Source organism: Ctenopharyngodon idella, chromosome 3, assembly GCF_019924925.1.
Source record: "Ctenopharyngodon idella isolate HZGC_01 chromosome 3, HZGC01, whole genome shotgun sequence".
Taxonomy (NCBI): domain Eukaryota; kingdom Metazoa; phylum Chordata; class Actinopteri; order Cypriniformes; family Xenocyprididae; genus Ctenopharyngodon; species Ctenopharyngodon idella.
Genome location: NC_067222.1, coordinates 44,563,211 through 44,579,319, shown reverse-complemented (window position 1 = coordinate 44,579,319; position 16,109 = coordinate 44,563,211). Strand labels below are relative to the sequence as shown.

The 16,109-nt window shown below is 36.4% G+C and overlaps 1 protein-coding gene across 1 annotated transcript; it reads right to left on the bottom strand.

The window, feature by feature from the left end:
* Window positions 1-1,592: 1,592 nt before the first annotated feature.
* Window positions 1,593-15,486, bottom strand: luc7l3 (LUC7-like 3 pre-mRNA splicing factor). The gene is made up of 11 exons (XM_051885587.1): window positions 15,249-15,486; window positions 13,728-13,794; window positions 13,610-13,649; window positions 12,938-13,082; window positions 10,408-10,482; window positions 10,217-10,321; window positions 9,968-10,129; window positions 7,124-7,458; window positions 6,435-6,610; window positions 5,442-5,638; window positions 1,593-2,329 (listed from the first exon to the last, which is right to left on the bottom strand). Exons 1-10 carry the CDS (start codon window positions 15,345-15,347, stop codon window positions 5,475-5,477), a joined length of 1,368 nt encoding a protein of 455 aa, XP_051741547.1. The 5' UTR covers window positions 15,348-15,486; the 3' UTR covers window positions 1,593-2,329; window positions 5,442-5,474.
* Window positions 15,487-16,109: the final 623 nt, after the last annotated feature.

The window sequence follows — 16,109 nt, the reverse complement described above, 5'->3', positions numbered from 1 at the left end:
CATATCACACTTTTAAAGCTTTGGCTGTGTGTACACGTAGACTATATTGGGACACTTGACCATTACACCAACAGGGACTGTGTTGACATCACATTCTAAATACATAAACATTAATATGGGGTTTCCAGTTTGCCTCAAATGTGTTGGATGGGTTTGAGGTCAGGGCTCTTTGTGGACCATTAAAGTTCTTCCACATCAAAACTCATCCAACCATGTCTTTATGGACCTTGTGGCACAGTCATACTAGAATAGAAAAGGGCTTTCCCCAAACCGTTCCCACAAAGTTGGAAGAATAGCATTGTCCAAAACGATTTAGTATGCTGAAGCATTAAGAGTTCTCTTCACTGGAAGTAAGGGGCTTATAGCCCAAGCCCTGAAAACAGCCCCATACCGTGATCCTTCCTCCACCAAACTTTACAGTTGGCACAGTGCAGCCAGGCAGGTAACGTTCTGCTTGCTTCTGCCAAACCCAGACTCATCCAACAGAGAAGCGCGATTCATCACTCCACAGAACATGTTTCCAATGCTCCAGAATCCAGTGGCATGTGCTTTACACTCTTGACTTGAGTCACTCTATCCGATGCTTGGCATTGTACTTGGTAACGTGAGGCTTGCATGCAGCTGCTCGGCATTAGAAACCTATTCCATGAAGCTCACACCACAATTTGTGTGCTGATGTTAATGCCAGTGGAATTTTAGAACTCTAGCTATGGAATCAGCAGAGCATTGGTGATTTTTACACACTATATGCCTCAGTGACCAGTTCACTCTGTGACTTCAAATGGTCTTCTACTTTGTATTTGAGTTACTGCTATTCCTAAATGCTTTCAAATTCCAATAATACCACCTACATTTGACTGTGGAATATCCAGCAGGGATGAAATTTCACAAACTGAATTATTGCAAAGATGGCATCCTATCACAGTACCACACTTGAATTCACTGAGCTCTTCAAAACGACACATTTTTTCACGTTTGTAAATGAGGAATGCAAAAAACAAAAAAACCAAAAAAAAAAAACCAAAAAAAAAAAAAACAGACCTGCAAATTCTGGACTGGAGAAAAAAAAGGTACTGTATAATTTATAAAAAATAAATAAAAAAATAAAACCTCAAATAAGGGAGGTCAAAGTGTATCCTTTCAAAATGGTCAGGTGTTTATATTTGCGGTGTTGTTTATCAAACACCAATAAAGATGCCTAATGGTTAGAGTGTCAAACTTGTAACCCAAAGGTTGTGGGTTTGACTCTCAGTACCTGCAGGCAATGTAAGTGAGGGAGTGAGTGTGAACAGTGCTCTCGTCCACTCTCATTACCCACAACTGAAGTGCCCTACCCCCCGCCGCAGCAAAAAAAGGCTGCCCAATGCTCTGGGAGTGTACTTGGATGTGTGAAATGCAGAGAACAAATTCTGAGTATGGGGCACCATATTTGGCTACACGTCACTCTTCCTTTGCTATATGTGAATTTTGACAATCACATGAGCAGCCTATTTCACTCAACAAGGGTCTGTTTCAATGTGACGAGTCTGCATGTGTGTATTTAAACTTCATCTTCAGTTTTGGTGATTTCGATCATTCCTCTTCAGGCGGCCATTGGGTGAACCGACTTGCCTGTTTAGGTAAGCCTGAATTCACATACATTGAGATGCATTCAGAGTACTGAAAAACATGAAGAATGTATCTGCTGTTGACGTTCTGTAGGTTTCTGCAGTATAAATGCAATTCTGGACTTACTACATCAGATACATGCTCCCATGGCATTTGGAGAGGGGAGAAAAAAAAAAAAAAAAAAAAAACACGTCCACATTTTTTTCTTCATTTTTATTCATGACAAATACAGGTTTTAAAACGGGAACAAAATGAAAACACTTCACTAAACTAAAATCGTATAAAGATTTGGGATTTAGCATACAGAGGGAAAATAAGAGATTAAGCAGTGTAGAGACCTTTAAGGCTTCCAGTCAAAATACTGAACTAAACCGATCTTCAATATTTCCAATGTGTAAAAGTGAGAGCGGACTGTACAGAGCAAACATGCCACAAAGTATTTTATTCATTCTGAATGCATACTAACAGAAATAATGGTGGACTTGCATGTGCATCTATGCCAGCGTATAGCAGTAAGACCAAAGAAAAACCAAACAAACAAAAAAAAAAAGAACACGGAAGGTCCTGTGGAAATGCTGAAAAGGGGCTACAGAACCATTTTACATTTACATCTTTATCATATAGGCCACTACTTCTGTGGTTCACCTTGTTTTAAAGCAGCAGAGCTGAGTTGTAGGATGGAGGTCTTCAGTTCTTCCTCTTGCAGCTGTTCAAACTTCCCCTGATGTACACAAATGGTCAGAAAGAGCTCGATTAGTGCGTGAAACCAAACACATTTCCAGCACAAAGTACATTTCACAAGTTCTGGAAATAAACAAAAAAAAAAAAAAAAAAAAAACTCCATTCTTTCATTAACACAACTTTTTAAAAATGATCAAACCACATTTTTTTTTTATTAGATAAATTGTCTTTTGATCAATAAATTTGATCACTTTTAGTAATATTCTCTTTATTTTACCCTCTTATCATTGGTTTAAATCTGCATATTTTCAATAGCAGCAGCAATAGTAACTGCTCAGCTGTAAGTAAAATGATTTAAGGTAAACACACAAATAAAACCATGAAATATTGAAAGAATTGATATCCCCTCGTCTAAACGGCCAGACTTTGACATTAGGTGGCTGATCTTGCTCTGAAAGCATGCACTGCTATCTTAAGGACAACACAAGTAGGGAATTTAAACAAAACACGAGAGAGAAAAAGTAAAAATTTACTTCAAAAAGACACACCTGCATTAAAACACAAGCTAATTCACACTAGGGCTGAGAGATATAGCCAATATTCCCAATAGGTATAAAATTAATCACCATTGTGAAAATATACAGGGCCATTATTGAGAGCGTACAGTCCACGAGAATATAAAAATTGGGCTGCACACAAACGGTGGGCCGGACGCCCTAAGTATAGGCTTTAGAATGAGGTTTTCCAATTTAAAAGCCAGTGGAAAAAATGCACTAAGATTTGGAAAGTTTAACTGATTCCCATAAATCGATTCAAAACTGATAACAAATGGGTAAATATTTCCAAAGTGAACTCAATTTAACACTTCAAATCAGCAACAAAATCTGACATGAACTGTCCACTAAATTTTGTTTCTTGAACTTATTTTAACTTATTAAAACTTATTTTTCATGTTAGATGAGCAAAATGCGCATATGCAGTCCTAAGCGCGAATCTCAGGTTTCTATAGGAACCGGAGCTTCTAACGGCAGCTGCAGTGATGCAATGACTTTATCAATCAACGATTTCTCTTTACTTAGAAGGCGGGACTTATTCCGCCATATTGTGTGTTGCAGTTTCTCCCATTCATAACTAATAGGAGTGAACTGTCTTTCTATATCTATAGTCTTTGATATTACCCATTTATAACCAACATTTCTGTGTAATGTTAAATACATGAAAATTATAATTATTTTGTACTTATTTTTCTATTACAATTTCCACTATTCACGTACTTACATTTTTTTAATCTTGTACCAATTTTGAACATGTTACAATGGTGGATTGGTTGAAATGACAGTTGCTCTACTACTCAAAAAAAAAAAAACCCTTCCTGTTTAAACCAACCTTTAAAGCATTTGAGAGTAAACAGTACTTTAAATAAAATGCAAAGATGCGCATAAACTGAAAATGCACAATAAAAAAAAAAAAACTAAAAAAAAAAAAAAAACTTTTGTGGCTCAATTGTGGTGGATTTTTTTTTTTTTTTTATGCGATAAGACAACAAACAAACTACGACGTAAACATTTACCAAATACATTCATCAATGTGCAACAAAAAAACTTTGCCTCAACAGATGATGTGATTGGACAATTGGACTAACCAGCGGACCAATCACATCACAGCATCTCAAATATTGGTTTGGTGGTTCTGAAATGCCTGAGCTAAAGTCTGTCATCAAAATGATTGGGTTTAATTTCCTCCCAGAAGCATCTAACACGACTGTGATCCCAAACACCATCATCCAAACTCAAGAAAAAACAACCACATTTATTGCGCTTCATCTGCGCGCTTTGAGGCTCAAGTCATTTATTATGGAGGGAAAAAAGAGCCACAGTTTCTTCCATTTTAATGGAAGTGACGATTTTGTTTCTTCAACACTTTGGAGTGGAAACACTGCTTTATTCGCAAATGTTTTATGCGATATTCCAGGTTAAATGTGCAACTTTGAATGTAAACTAGCTAGCAAGTAAGACAAATAGCTATACGTTTGTTTAGCTATATCGCCCAGCCCTAATTCAAACCTATTACTTCTTACTAAACAGGCAAAATGAAAATAAGCGACACAAACAAGGAGAAAGAACTGTTTTGAGCTTGATCTGGTTTGATAGGTTACTGTGGGATATCAATTGGGCTCATCTGTAAACCTGACACTTTACATCCACCCGTTTAGGTGTAGAGTAAGCCATTGGCACTTGAAACCAACAGAAAGCAAAACTGAGGACAATTAAAACTGGGAAAAAAGAGATAGGGTAAATAAACATCAAGCTCTGAGACACGTTCACAGGCAACAGCATTCAAATGGATGTGGGTAGTGAAAGGAGTACCTTGGGTGAGTACCTGCACAGATTGACAGTATCCTTGATTTCTAAATGGGCTTTTCATGGGGGTCGCTCACAACACCAACGCTGTGTGAGGTGTGGAAGTCAGCTGCAATAATTCATTAACCCTACACTTCCATCATCCCAAAGCTATCGGATCTCAACTTTAAGAACAGACGGTATTAAAAGTGCAACATATCCATGTAACTCCAACAAAAAAAAAAAGAAAGAAAGAAAATGAATATATATATATATATATATATCAGTATTCATTGCAGTTCAATGAACTTTCTGGACCTCTTATGAACACCTTATTAGACATCAGATGGTAAAATGCTGTGTGTTTATGCATGTACTGTACATACATATGCGCACACAATCATTTTATATGTGCAATAGATGTGCAAACAAAGTTATCCACTAGTTTAATCTTACTGCGAGCATAGAGTAAACATGTTGAGGTAGTAAAGGCAGAGTTAGGAAAAAACTAAAAAAAGAAAAGGAAAAAAAAATAAACACGTAAATTTGGAAGAGAACTTGTCTAAAGAGACAGATGTATGACCGATACAAAACGAGGTACCTCCAAGCATGTTTTTCAGGGCTACACTGGCCTTTCCCTCTGGGTTTGTTTCTTTCTACTTTCTTCCGTTTCATCAGCCTAGTCCCCATCTTCAGTGCATACTTACGATGCACTATTAAAAAACAGGAAGAAAAATCACAGACAGAACTGAAAGAAAAAGGGGGGAAGGGGAGAGGGGGAGAGACCCGGGGCGGGGAGGACGGTGCACTTACCTGGGGCTGATCTGAGGTCCTATCAGATCAGTTTTAATTGGACTGTGTGTCACCTTCAGAATGTAGCTCTTGGGCGGTGCCGTTCACTTCCGCTTTGGGAGGCTCGGCCTCCATGGGCTCGGGCTTGGAGAGCTCATTTGACTTCTCAACCGAGCCCTTTCTGCTGCTCCTTTTCTCATCTGAGGAGTCCTTGTGCTCTGTGAGAGGAGGCACAACCGCATTCAGTAAACATACATGGCTCTCAGGGTGATATTCAAGAGAAACAGCTTTAGATTTTGAGAGTTTCAAAGAATCATTGCATCAGAAGTTTTGAAATGTTTCATTTGTCATCTCTATGTTTAAGGAAGTCTGCACATTTTTCCTGTATTAACCCTTTGACGCGTACAGTATATTGTGGCCATAAATCAGCAATTTGTTTTCGTTCCATTTTGTGTTCACGATAAAATAATTCGTTCCCTCCTTTTGATTTAACTGAAACAAGGGAACCAATTAGTTCAACATGGCCACAATTTACTAAAACGAGGAAATGATCAAAAATTAAGGTCCTGATTTACTAAAATGGGAGAAATTCTTAATTCGTGGCCATGATATATTATATTATATTATATATCCGTAAGACTGGGACATGGATAAGCGTGACATTTTAAATATTTCCTTTTATGGTCTGAAAAACAAAGATCATCAAAAGTAAATGACTTTATTTTTGGGTGAATTAACCATTTAAGGGAAAAAAAAAAAAATCCTCTTTTTGAAGGTGGGACAAAAAAAATTATACAAACAAAATGATACAAGCAAACAGAAAAGTAATAAAGTGATACGACAAACAAAACTAAAACAAATAAACAAAAACGATAGAAGAAAACAAAACAAAAACACCAAGTCCCATCTAAAAGCCAACAAAAACTCAATGCTCTGATCAAAAACTTTGCAAAAAAAACAAAAAAACAAAACAAAAAACAGTCTTCTGGAACTAATTTACAATAAATGCCAGACCTTTGTCCTTAGAGGATTTGTCCTTGTCTCTGTCTCCTCTGTCCTTTTCTCTGTCTCTGCTGCGGTGCCGGTGGCTCTTGCGCTCGGAGCTGCGGGACCTCCTCCTCTCCCTGCTCCGAGAGCGGCGCTTCCTGTCTGAGCGTTCCCGGCTGCGCCTCCTCTCTCGGTCGCGGCTCCTGTATCCATCAGCACAACTTTAATCAAGGAGATCTCAACTGGCACAACAGGTGAACACTAGATATAGTAAAGAATGTTCAACCAGTGTTGTTGCTATTAAAACTTAAACTATAAAAATAATTTTCGTTAACTGAACTAAAGCTAAAATAATATTAATAAAAAAAATAATTATTAATTTAAATAATATTAAAGTTTTAAAAAAAAGAAACTAGAAACTAGAAAATTAGAAGTATTGCCTTGGCAACTAACTGAAATAAAATAAGTTATAAAATTAGTGAAACTAATTTTACTAAAATGACTAAAAAATAAAACCAATAAAAAAAAGCTAAATAAATTTCTTTGGAAAAAAGTCAATTTAAAAATGGCAAACAAACATTGAAAATAAAAGATATTTCAAAATATGAAATACTATAATAGTACATAAATACTAAAATAACTACTTTGTTTTAACAAACAAATCTATTTTGAACAGCTCAGCTGGTGTATATAGGAGCGGGGTGAGAGTTGAGCACCTGCTGCGCTTCCTGTCGCGTTCCTTACTCCTGGACCTCCTCCTGTCTCTTGAGCGGCTCCTGCGGCGGTCTGACGCACGGCTGGAGTGTCTACTGTTGGAGTGACTCCTCCTGCTGCGCCTGTCCCTTTCCCGTTCCCTGTCCCGATCCCTCTCCCGCTCACGTTCCCTCTCCTTCTCACGCTCTCTCTCTCTCTCCTTTTCTCGTTCTTTCTCCTTCTCCTCCTCCTCTTTGCGTTTTTTCTCACGTTCCTCCCTTTCACGCTCCCGGTCCTCCCTCTCCTTCTTCCCTCGATCATCCTTCTCTGGGTCCTCCGAGCGCCGACGCAGCTTTTCCTATGGAATCAAACAGAAAACCATACTGTAAACATGGCCAACTTTTGATCAGTCCATCCAAAAACATGCATTACACTTTTTTTTTTTTTTTTTTTTTTAAATCGTGATAGTTTTTTTGCAGGAAACGGCGTACATACATCACTCACCTATGTATCGTGATATCTGTTAATAGAGAAAAGTTGCTTTGGCTACTTTGACACGTGTATGGTGTGGGAGCAGATTAGGTTAGTTGTCACAACAAGTGAGAAAGGTTGATATGGCGTCTGATGGCAAATAGAGAACATCACAGAGCTCGTAATAAAACAAGAACCAACATTGGCTTGGCTTTTCAGAAATGGCGAGGACTGAGAGATTTGAAATGTTGTAAAAGCGAAGCAGAGATCAAGTTATTACTCAGTTGAGTAAGATATTTTATTGAACAGATAAATTGCCATATGTAGCTCTTTAACAGAGTTCATTGTAAAGCATTATTTATTTCTGAAAAACTCCAGGAAGGTTGCAGTTCTGGAAAATGATGGTGCTGGAGACTAAAGGGTTTCTGATGGTTTCACACTTAATTCTTCACCTTAATTCTTCAGAAAACATACCTAATTATGCACACCTGATAAGGCATCTTTCATTTCCAGTCTTCATGAACAATTATAAATCACTTATAAATGATAAACTTTTAAGCGTTTTGGTTCCACTATGGGAATTTTATTTTTGTGCCCCTGGGCATACGTTAATCCCACATATGGGATTAAGAACGTTCAGCGATGTCACATAACTGCCAGATTCAAACTGTGCTTTCGCGCTTTGGCTGCGAGACGGATACGCTCAGCTCTTGTCATATATCACAACTATGCAGTGTTTTCAGCCACATAATTTTTTTTTTTTTTTTTTTTTAAAGGTTTCAGACATTTAATTACACAAACACCAGTAAAACAATACATTTACAGTTTATAAAATACACACTGATGTCAGACATGAGTGGAAGCAGCAATAACAATCCATTCAAATATAATTTGCCGATGTTTATTCACCTGCTGTAAATCCGACTGACAGGACTCTGAACTGCGGCGCAAACTAAGATGGCGGCGCCCATCTCGCGTCATAGATCAAGATAAAGATCATTTATAAAGGTTTTTAAACGATAAAACACTCACACATATTTGAGAATCGGAATATCAGATAGTTGATGACATGGTAAGCAAGTTTGTGAATATTTTAAATAAAAAAGGAAAAACAAAATAGTGAAACATCTGTCATACAGTGTTATTGTGGCTGTGGTGTGTTATGTGACAAGCATGATGCGTTGGCATGGAAACAATAAAGGCAAACGTTCTAAAATAACAGTGGCCTTAAAAAAAAAAACCTCACTCTGGGGGGGGTCAGCTAGAATATTTTAAACTCACATGTGAAAGGGTTTAATACAAAATTAATAGTAGTTATTAAGAATAATGTGGTTTGGAAAAGGTAAAATGTGCCTGGAAAAAAAAATTATATATATATAAATATATATATATCAGAAAATCAACTTGCCTAATAATTCTGCACACGGTATACACATGTAATATAACTTTTGATAATTGAATGGATCATTTTGCATGTGGAGGCTCACACAATGAAAGAAAGTTTAGAAGTTGTGAAGAGTTTAAAAGTTTCACTGAGAAACAACCCATGTCCATTTAGTCATTGTGCAAATTGTAGACACTTGTATTGTAGACAATTTTACTTACTCTTTTGCACACGTGCCAAAACACATGCAATTTGCTTAAAATCAATAAATCTGATGTGAACAAGAAACTAACTTACTGTTTTGAGAATTGAGCCAAAGCGATTGAGAAAAACTAATGGGTTTAGCTACAGGAACGACTAGCTCAGCTTGAGATCTTTTTTATCTAAACTGGTTATATCTCTTAAGCCTAGTAGAAAATGTTTTATGAGCAGTAGGAAAATCTCTTTTTTGAAATGAGAAAGAACCATATTCATCCGCACAGTCACACAGAGCCAAAGTACAACCAAAACAATGTTCTGCTCTTTAACTGCTAGAAAGCCAAAAGTTACATAGTGTACGTTTAAAATAAATATTTAGCATTAAAAAAAAAAAAGACGATTAATTAGGAAATTTATAAAAGTTAAACAATTTAAATAAGTCAACAATTTACAAAAAAGCATTACATTTTTTTCCTTTTGTCACATAATGTTCTGCACAACAGAACTTGAGTACTGTATAAATTATAACATTTTATGACTGTCTCGATACATGATTTGACTGATTTGGATGTTAAGTTACAGCTTTTAAAAGAGGCGCGAAAGTGCACCACTGTAAAGGAAATAAACAGTAATCATTTCATCTTAATGATCATGTTTTCATAATTGTTGAAAGCCAAAAATCACAACAAACTAAAATTTGTGTGATCTCAAAGCCCTAGCTGATATTTTCTTGTTCAGCACTACATTGTAAAGTATAGGATTGGCCAAAATATCCATACCGGACTCTAATTCACAAGTTTGACCATCAACTAACCTTCAGTTCCTCCACCGTGGATTTGATTTTGGCATATCCCATATGCTGCTTGCCCATTAGATGGTCGTCCACTCTGGACTGAGCGTCACCGACTATGAGGAAAGCGCCACACACTTCACACACCTCCATCTGCTTCTCCTGAGCTGCAAAGCTCTCAATCGTCTGACAAAGAAAACACGCTTGAGTGAAAGCTCATGATATAAGTGTATGTTCTACAATTAAACACAAAAAGAGAAAGCTGTAACTCACTGAAGGAGTGGAACTAAGCTGCTCCCGCTCTTCCTTCAGCTGCTCCACCAGCTTCATCATGCCCTGCGCCTCCTCGACACGGCCCTCTGAGCCCAACTCCTCAATCTGAACACAAACACACAGTTACATCTCAGAGCCTCTTCAACACATTCACGATCACTTCTCAACTTATGACTCTAGAGAACAAGTACCTGAACAACAAGCTCTTCAATCTTCTCCGTGAGGACCTGCGCTTTCTCCTCGTTCTTCCCAGATGGACCCGGTGTCTAGAAATCAGAATTCGAACTGAGTTAGGTTTTAGAGTAATATAAAAGCTGCATATAAAGTGTCCTAAGATTTATTTTTCCCCAAATTCGGTTTCATTCTTTCTCCAAACACTTGTTTTTTTCATTTAAAATTTTCTGCATTGTATTTTATTGGTTACATTATTAGTTACATGAAATTCTAATTAATCAAATTTCTGAAACGTGTGCAATTAACAATTTCAGGTTTATCAAAAATCATATTTTAGGGCTCTATGAAATCTAGCTTATTTTTTCCAAAATTTCATGCTTTTGTTGTAATTTTTCTTGGATTCCGTTTTAATGGTTTCATTCAATTGTAATCAAAAAGCATGCCTAATGACCAATTGAATTCATAAAACTTATTTAATGATTTAACAACAAATGAAATATGAAGTGTTTTATTAAAGAAATTGTGTTTTCTATTTAAATTTAGCTGGATTTATGATTTAATACAAATTAATTATAAAAAAATGGTGATAACCAAATGAAGGCATTTTGATCATAATTTCTTCAAGTTAAACCAAACTTATTTTGGCGGGTTGCAGTAAAGTCCTTAGAGTTTCTGTGTGTATCTGGCGATTGTTTTAAAGGTGCCCTAAAATGTCGATTTCACAAGATGTAATAAGTCTAAGGTGTCCCCAGAATGTGTCTGAAGTTTCAGCTAATAATACCCGATAGATTTTTTTATTATACAATGTTTTAACTGCCTATTTTTGGGTGGGAGGAAAAATGCGCTGATTTGGGGTGTGAACACCTTTAAATGCTCTTACTCCCCGCCCCCAAGCTCACGAATCCAATAAACATTGCATAAACAATACTTAAGTTCACAATATAACTCTCAAAATGGATCTTTACAAACTTTCGTGATGCAGCATATCAGATCACGTAAGTATGGCATGTATCATGTGGATGTTTTTATTAAAATTTGATTCTGAATGAGTTTGATAGTGTGCTGCACAGCTAATGGGGCTAAAGCTACACACTGTTGGAGAGACTCAATAGGAATGAAGATGCGGTTATGAATTATACAGACTGCAAGCGTTTTCGTGTTAAAAATGAAAATAATGAAATGGCTCTGGTCTCCGTGAATACAGTAAGAAACAATGGTAACTTTAACTACATTTAACAGTACATTAGCAACATGCTAACAAAACATTTAGAAAGACAATTTACAAATATCACTAAATATATCATGATATCATGGATCATGAACAGTTATTATCGATCCATCTGCCATTTTCGCTATTGTCCTTGCTTGCTTGTTTCACAATACCTGCAGAACGTCTGATGATTCGGTTGTGCAGCACCACTATGTTAATACTGGCTTGCCTTGAACATGGGCTGGTATATGCAAATTTTGGGGGCGTAAATAATAATGATCCTGGCTGTTACGTCACAGTCGGTGTTATGTTGGGATTCGCCCTTTTTTCCGTGTTTTTTAACACACAAGATTTACATATGGAGGAGGAAACAATGGCGTTTGAGGCTCACGGCGCGTCATTTCCATGTACAGAACTCTTATTATTCAACTATGCCAAGGTAAATTCAATTTTCAATTCTATGGCACCTTTAATCAAATGAAATGGCGAAATGCTCATATAGTGACTCTGGAGATTAAGTTCATGTCCTCATATAGTGAGACATCAGACACTGAAAATACTGACACTTGCATGCGTCACATTATCAAAAAATCACGCTCAAATGGAGATTTTGACCAGTGAATGTCAGACACGTGTTTGGTCCGTCATTAGAACAGCCACAATCTGAGTGCATCGCATTACGTTTTCATCAACTTAAAGGTTATTAAGTTTACTGTATGTGGGTGCTCAGTTTTTCTGTCATTTGGCCAAAATCATGTTCATGTTATTAAAAATGAAGTTCTACGCACAAGCTATTTAAGACGGTACTGGCTATGACTCGACAACAAATGCTAGACTAAGAAACTCTTCTCTGCCCCTCAAATACATAAAAAAAATATTTATTTATATATACTGTGTTTCTTGAGTAATGAAAATGCTTTATTCTTTATTTACCCTTGCACTGCACACAAGCAGAGACGGTCCAAACTGTGTGTGGCAGTTTATTCATGAGGTGGGAGGAGTTATGTGGTTTGACTGACAGTTTGAGAAGCCAATGGAGTTACAAGGTTCAGTGACAAGCTTTTTTAAATACTTTTCATTGGGTAAATCTTTACAAAACTCACAAACAGACGTAAAGGGTGACCAACAGATGAATTTTGGAGATACAAGGTTTCCGCCCGAAAAGCAATCTTTTTTTGCTTTTCACATTTAAGCATATTTATGACTGGATTCTCTGATTCGGTCTGCATTTTTCACATCGCAGAAATCATACAGCTCTAATAAAGCACAGGCTATAAATCAGTTCTAAAAAATGTGTAAGACACAAAAATGACAGTGGTTGCTATGAAAGGTCGTACCCCAGAGTTCTGCTGGGCTTGTGACAGGGCGAGACGCGCGTGACCCCTCCGAATCCTGCGCTCCACCTCGGCCAGGAGACTCTGCAGGTACCGCAGGAAGTCCCGCTCATACCCTTCCTTCATGAAGCGGGAGCTCTTCTCATACCTGAGACATCAGGAGTCAGGCTTCAAACAACACTCTTTCCAAACAAGACTGAAGATGCAAAACTGTACAAGGGTCAAGAACTACCTCAAGAAACCTGTCAAGAATGTGTCCAGATCACATATAATTTATTTATAATTATAATATAATATAAATTATAATTAATTTTGGTGTGAAATAAATTCTATTATGCTTAAAAGAAAATAAATATGATTTTTAAAATCCATTACGATTTTTTTGCTTTAAAACATTCACAACAGTTTTAAGTACAATTCTTATACCAAAATGTGAAAATATATCAAATCCATATAAATATCTGCTAAATTTAATTAATGCTGACTGGTCTCTCTAAGAATAATGGAATAAGAGTAAATTATTATTGTTGCATTTTAGTAAGAGGAAATGAGTGAGGATCCTAAAAAGGCTTTTAATTCTTTTCAACAACTCATTTTTTTCTCCCATATGATTTAGCGGTAAAACTGGATCTGGACATGAGATTTTCATGGCATTCACACAGAGTATTAACTTACATTTTCCTCAAGTTTTCATCATGGATTTTTTCACAAGGACCTGGAAAATAAAACGATTCATTACGATGTGGAAGGCAAGAATAAAACAAGATGAATGCATTTAAGTCGTCGTCCTTACCCAAATCTGATCGCGTGTTTGTGAAGAGTTCAGCAGGGCAAAAGCCACACAGATAATATTTGCAGACCTGCAGAAAAGAGAAAATTCTCATATTAAACACTCACAGGTAATCCAAGACCTCTTTTTTTGTACATTTTTGTGGTTTGTCACATTAAAAAAGTGGCATTAATACCAAGATAAGGCCATGAGCTCAGCTGTAGGTGCTGAGACCACCATAACTCCCACCAAAATACTCTGACTGTTACTACAGTAAAATTGTTTTAGTAATTAAACGGTATGAGTGACTACTCTTGTGAAAAAGAACTGCACTTAAATGTATGGAATGTGAACTTGCAGTGTACTTCAAATCTTAAGTATAATTTAAAAAAAAAAACAAAAAAAACAACAACTGTACTTGACTTGAAGATCATGAAATATTAATGAAATAAAGGCCATTTAAGTAGCACACTTCGGTACACTATTGAAAGTACTTTGAATAATGTGAAATTAAAAGTTTAAGTGTATTTTAAATGATTCTGTTTAGAAAATGTTCAGGCTTTAAAGTACACTTATTTTGATGTGTTGACTAACATACTAAAGCACATGTTAGGTACTTGATTTTAATTTAAAATCTTGTAAATCTTGTATTTTTAATTTTAATGATTCTAAATGTAATGTTTTGATATTACATTTAAAATTAATATTTCAAATGTACCAATTGCAATATCATCGTTATGTGCATTTACAAATATATTTAAATATGTCACTTATGTTTAACTAATTGCATTTCATATAAATTTAAACAAATACATTTTAACTTCATTACAAATAACATTCAAAGTTTGCATTTAGTTACATTCAATTCGAACTTTTAAAGTATATTTATTACTCAAGTAGTTTTAAAAGTATGCTAAGGTGTACTTTTCAAAGGGCCTGTCATGACCAGTTGAAACAATCCAGTTTTATATGATTTTACAGTTGGAGCAATAACTGTCATACATATTATGCGAGTGAGCAAGACTCGTCCATTACATTGGTACATTAATATTAAATGTTAAAAATAATCAACTGATAATTCCCTAAATAGTTAACAGTACTAACAGACTTTTTTCCTTGAGAAAAACAGACAACTGTAATTGAATCGATGCAAACTCGATCGAAGTTGAATCGAATCCCAAACTTGTGAATCGAAATCGAAACGAATCGTGAGATTTGTGTCAGTACTCCGGCTTACTAGTAGTTACACGCAAAAGTTTGATACTTAGCCGTCCTTTGCGCGTTAATAACAGTGATTTGCCTCGGCAAACACTTCTGATAAACAGATGCGAGTTAGATGAAGGCGGGACGCAGTGCACGCGCATGTGTTCAACAATGAGGCACGAGCCTAGCGCGTGCTAACTGATCCAAACAACCGAGACAAACCGAGCATTGCTCAGATTAGTTTATGTATAAACAAAACTTAAAATTAAGTCGTTTAGTGACCTACAGAGTTCAGGGTGTGTAATAAATGAATCGCGGCTGTTTATCCGTCATCTCACTTACAGTCTCGTCGTCCCAGCGAACATTACAGCGCTTCTCATCCGGAGCCAAGTTCCGGTCCCGACCCATTAACTCATCGAGTAACTGGGCTGCGGAAAGCATCGTGCCTCGGCTCTATTTCTGATCCACTATAAGAGAGTCGTATTATTCATTTACAGAATAACGTACACCGCGTCCCCTGCTCTCTGATCTGGACAACAAAATGGCAGAATCTGCAGCACGCAGCGGAAGTTACCCATAATCCACCTCGAGGAAAAGGCGTTATTAGTGCGCCATCTAGCGTACGGGATGAGGAGTCTTTATCAAATTACTACAGGAGCAAAGTAAGTCAAAGGGAAGCATACATTAGGAAATAAATGTGCTGTCCAAGAAAACTCACGCATATATATCTATAGTGAATTTATTTTTTAATAGTCATAGTATACACAAACTATTCAAATGTTTGGGGTCAAGAAAAGTGTATTATTCAGAAAGTGCCTTTATAACCCTTATAAGTACTGTAAGTAATACATATATTCATAATGGATGCATTAAATTGACCAAAAGTGACAGCAAAGACTTTTACAATGTTACAAATATATGAAGCAACATGACTGTTTTAAGAAATGTTTCTTGAGCAGCAAATCATCATAGAATGATTTCTGAAGGATCATGTGACACTGAAGACTGAAAATTCAGCTTTGACATCACTGGACTAAATGACATTTAAAAAATATATTACAATAGAAAACAGTTATTTTGATATTTCACAACATTACAAGCAAAATATAATTTCTTATTTTTCACTTTGATTTTGGGGTGAAAATCTTTTAGTGAATTTATCTCATATTCATGTACTACACTTGCGTTATACATGTATTAATA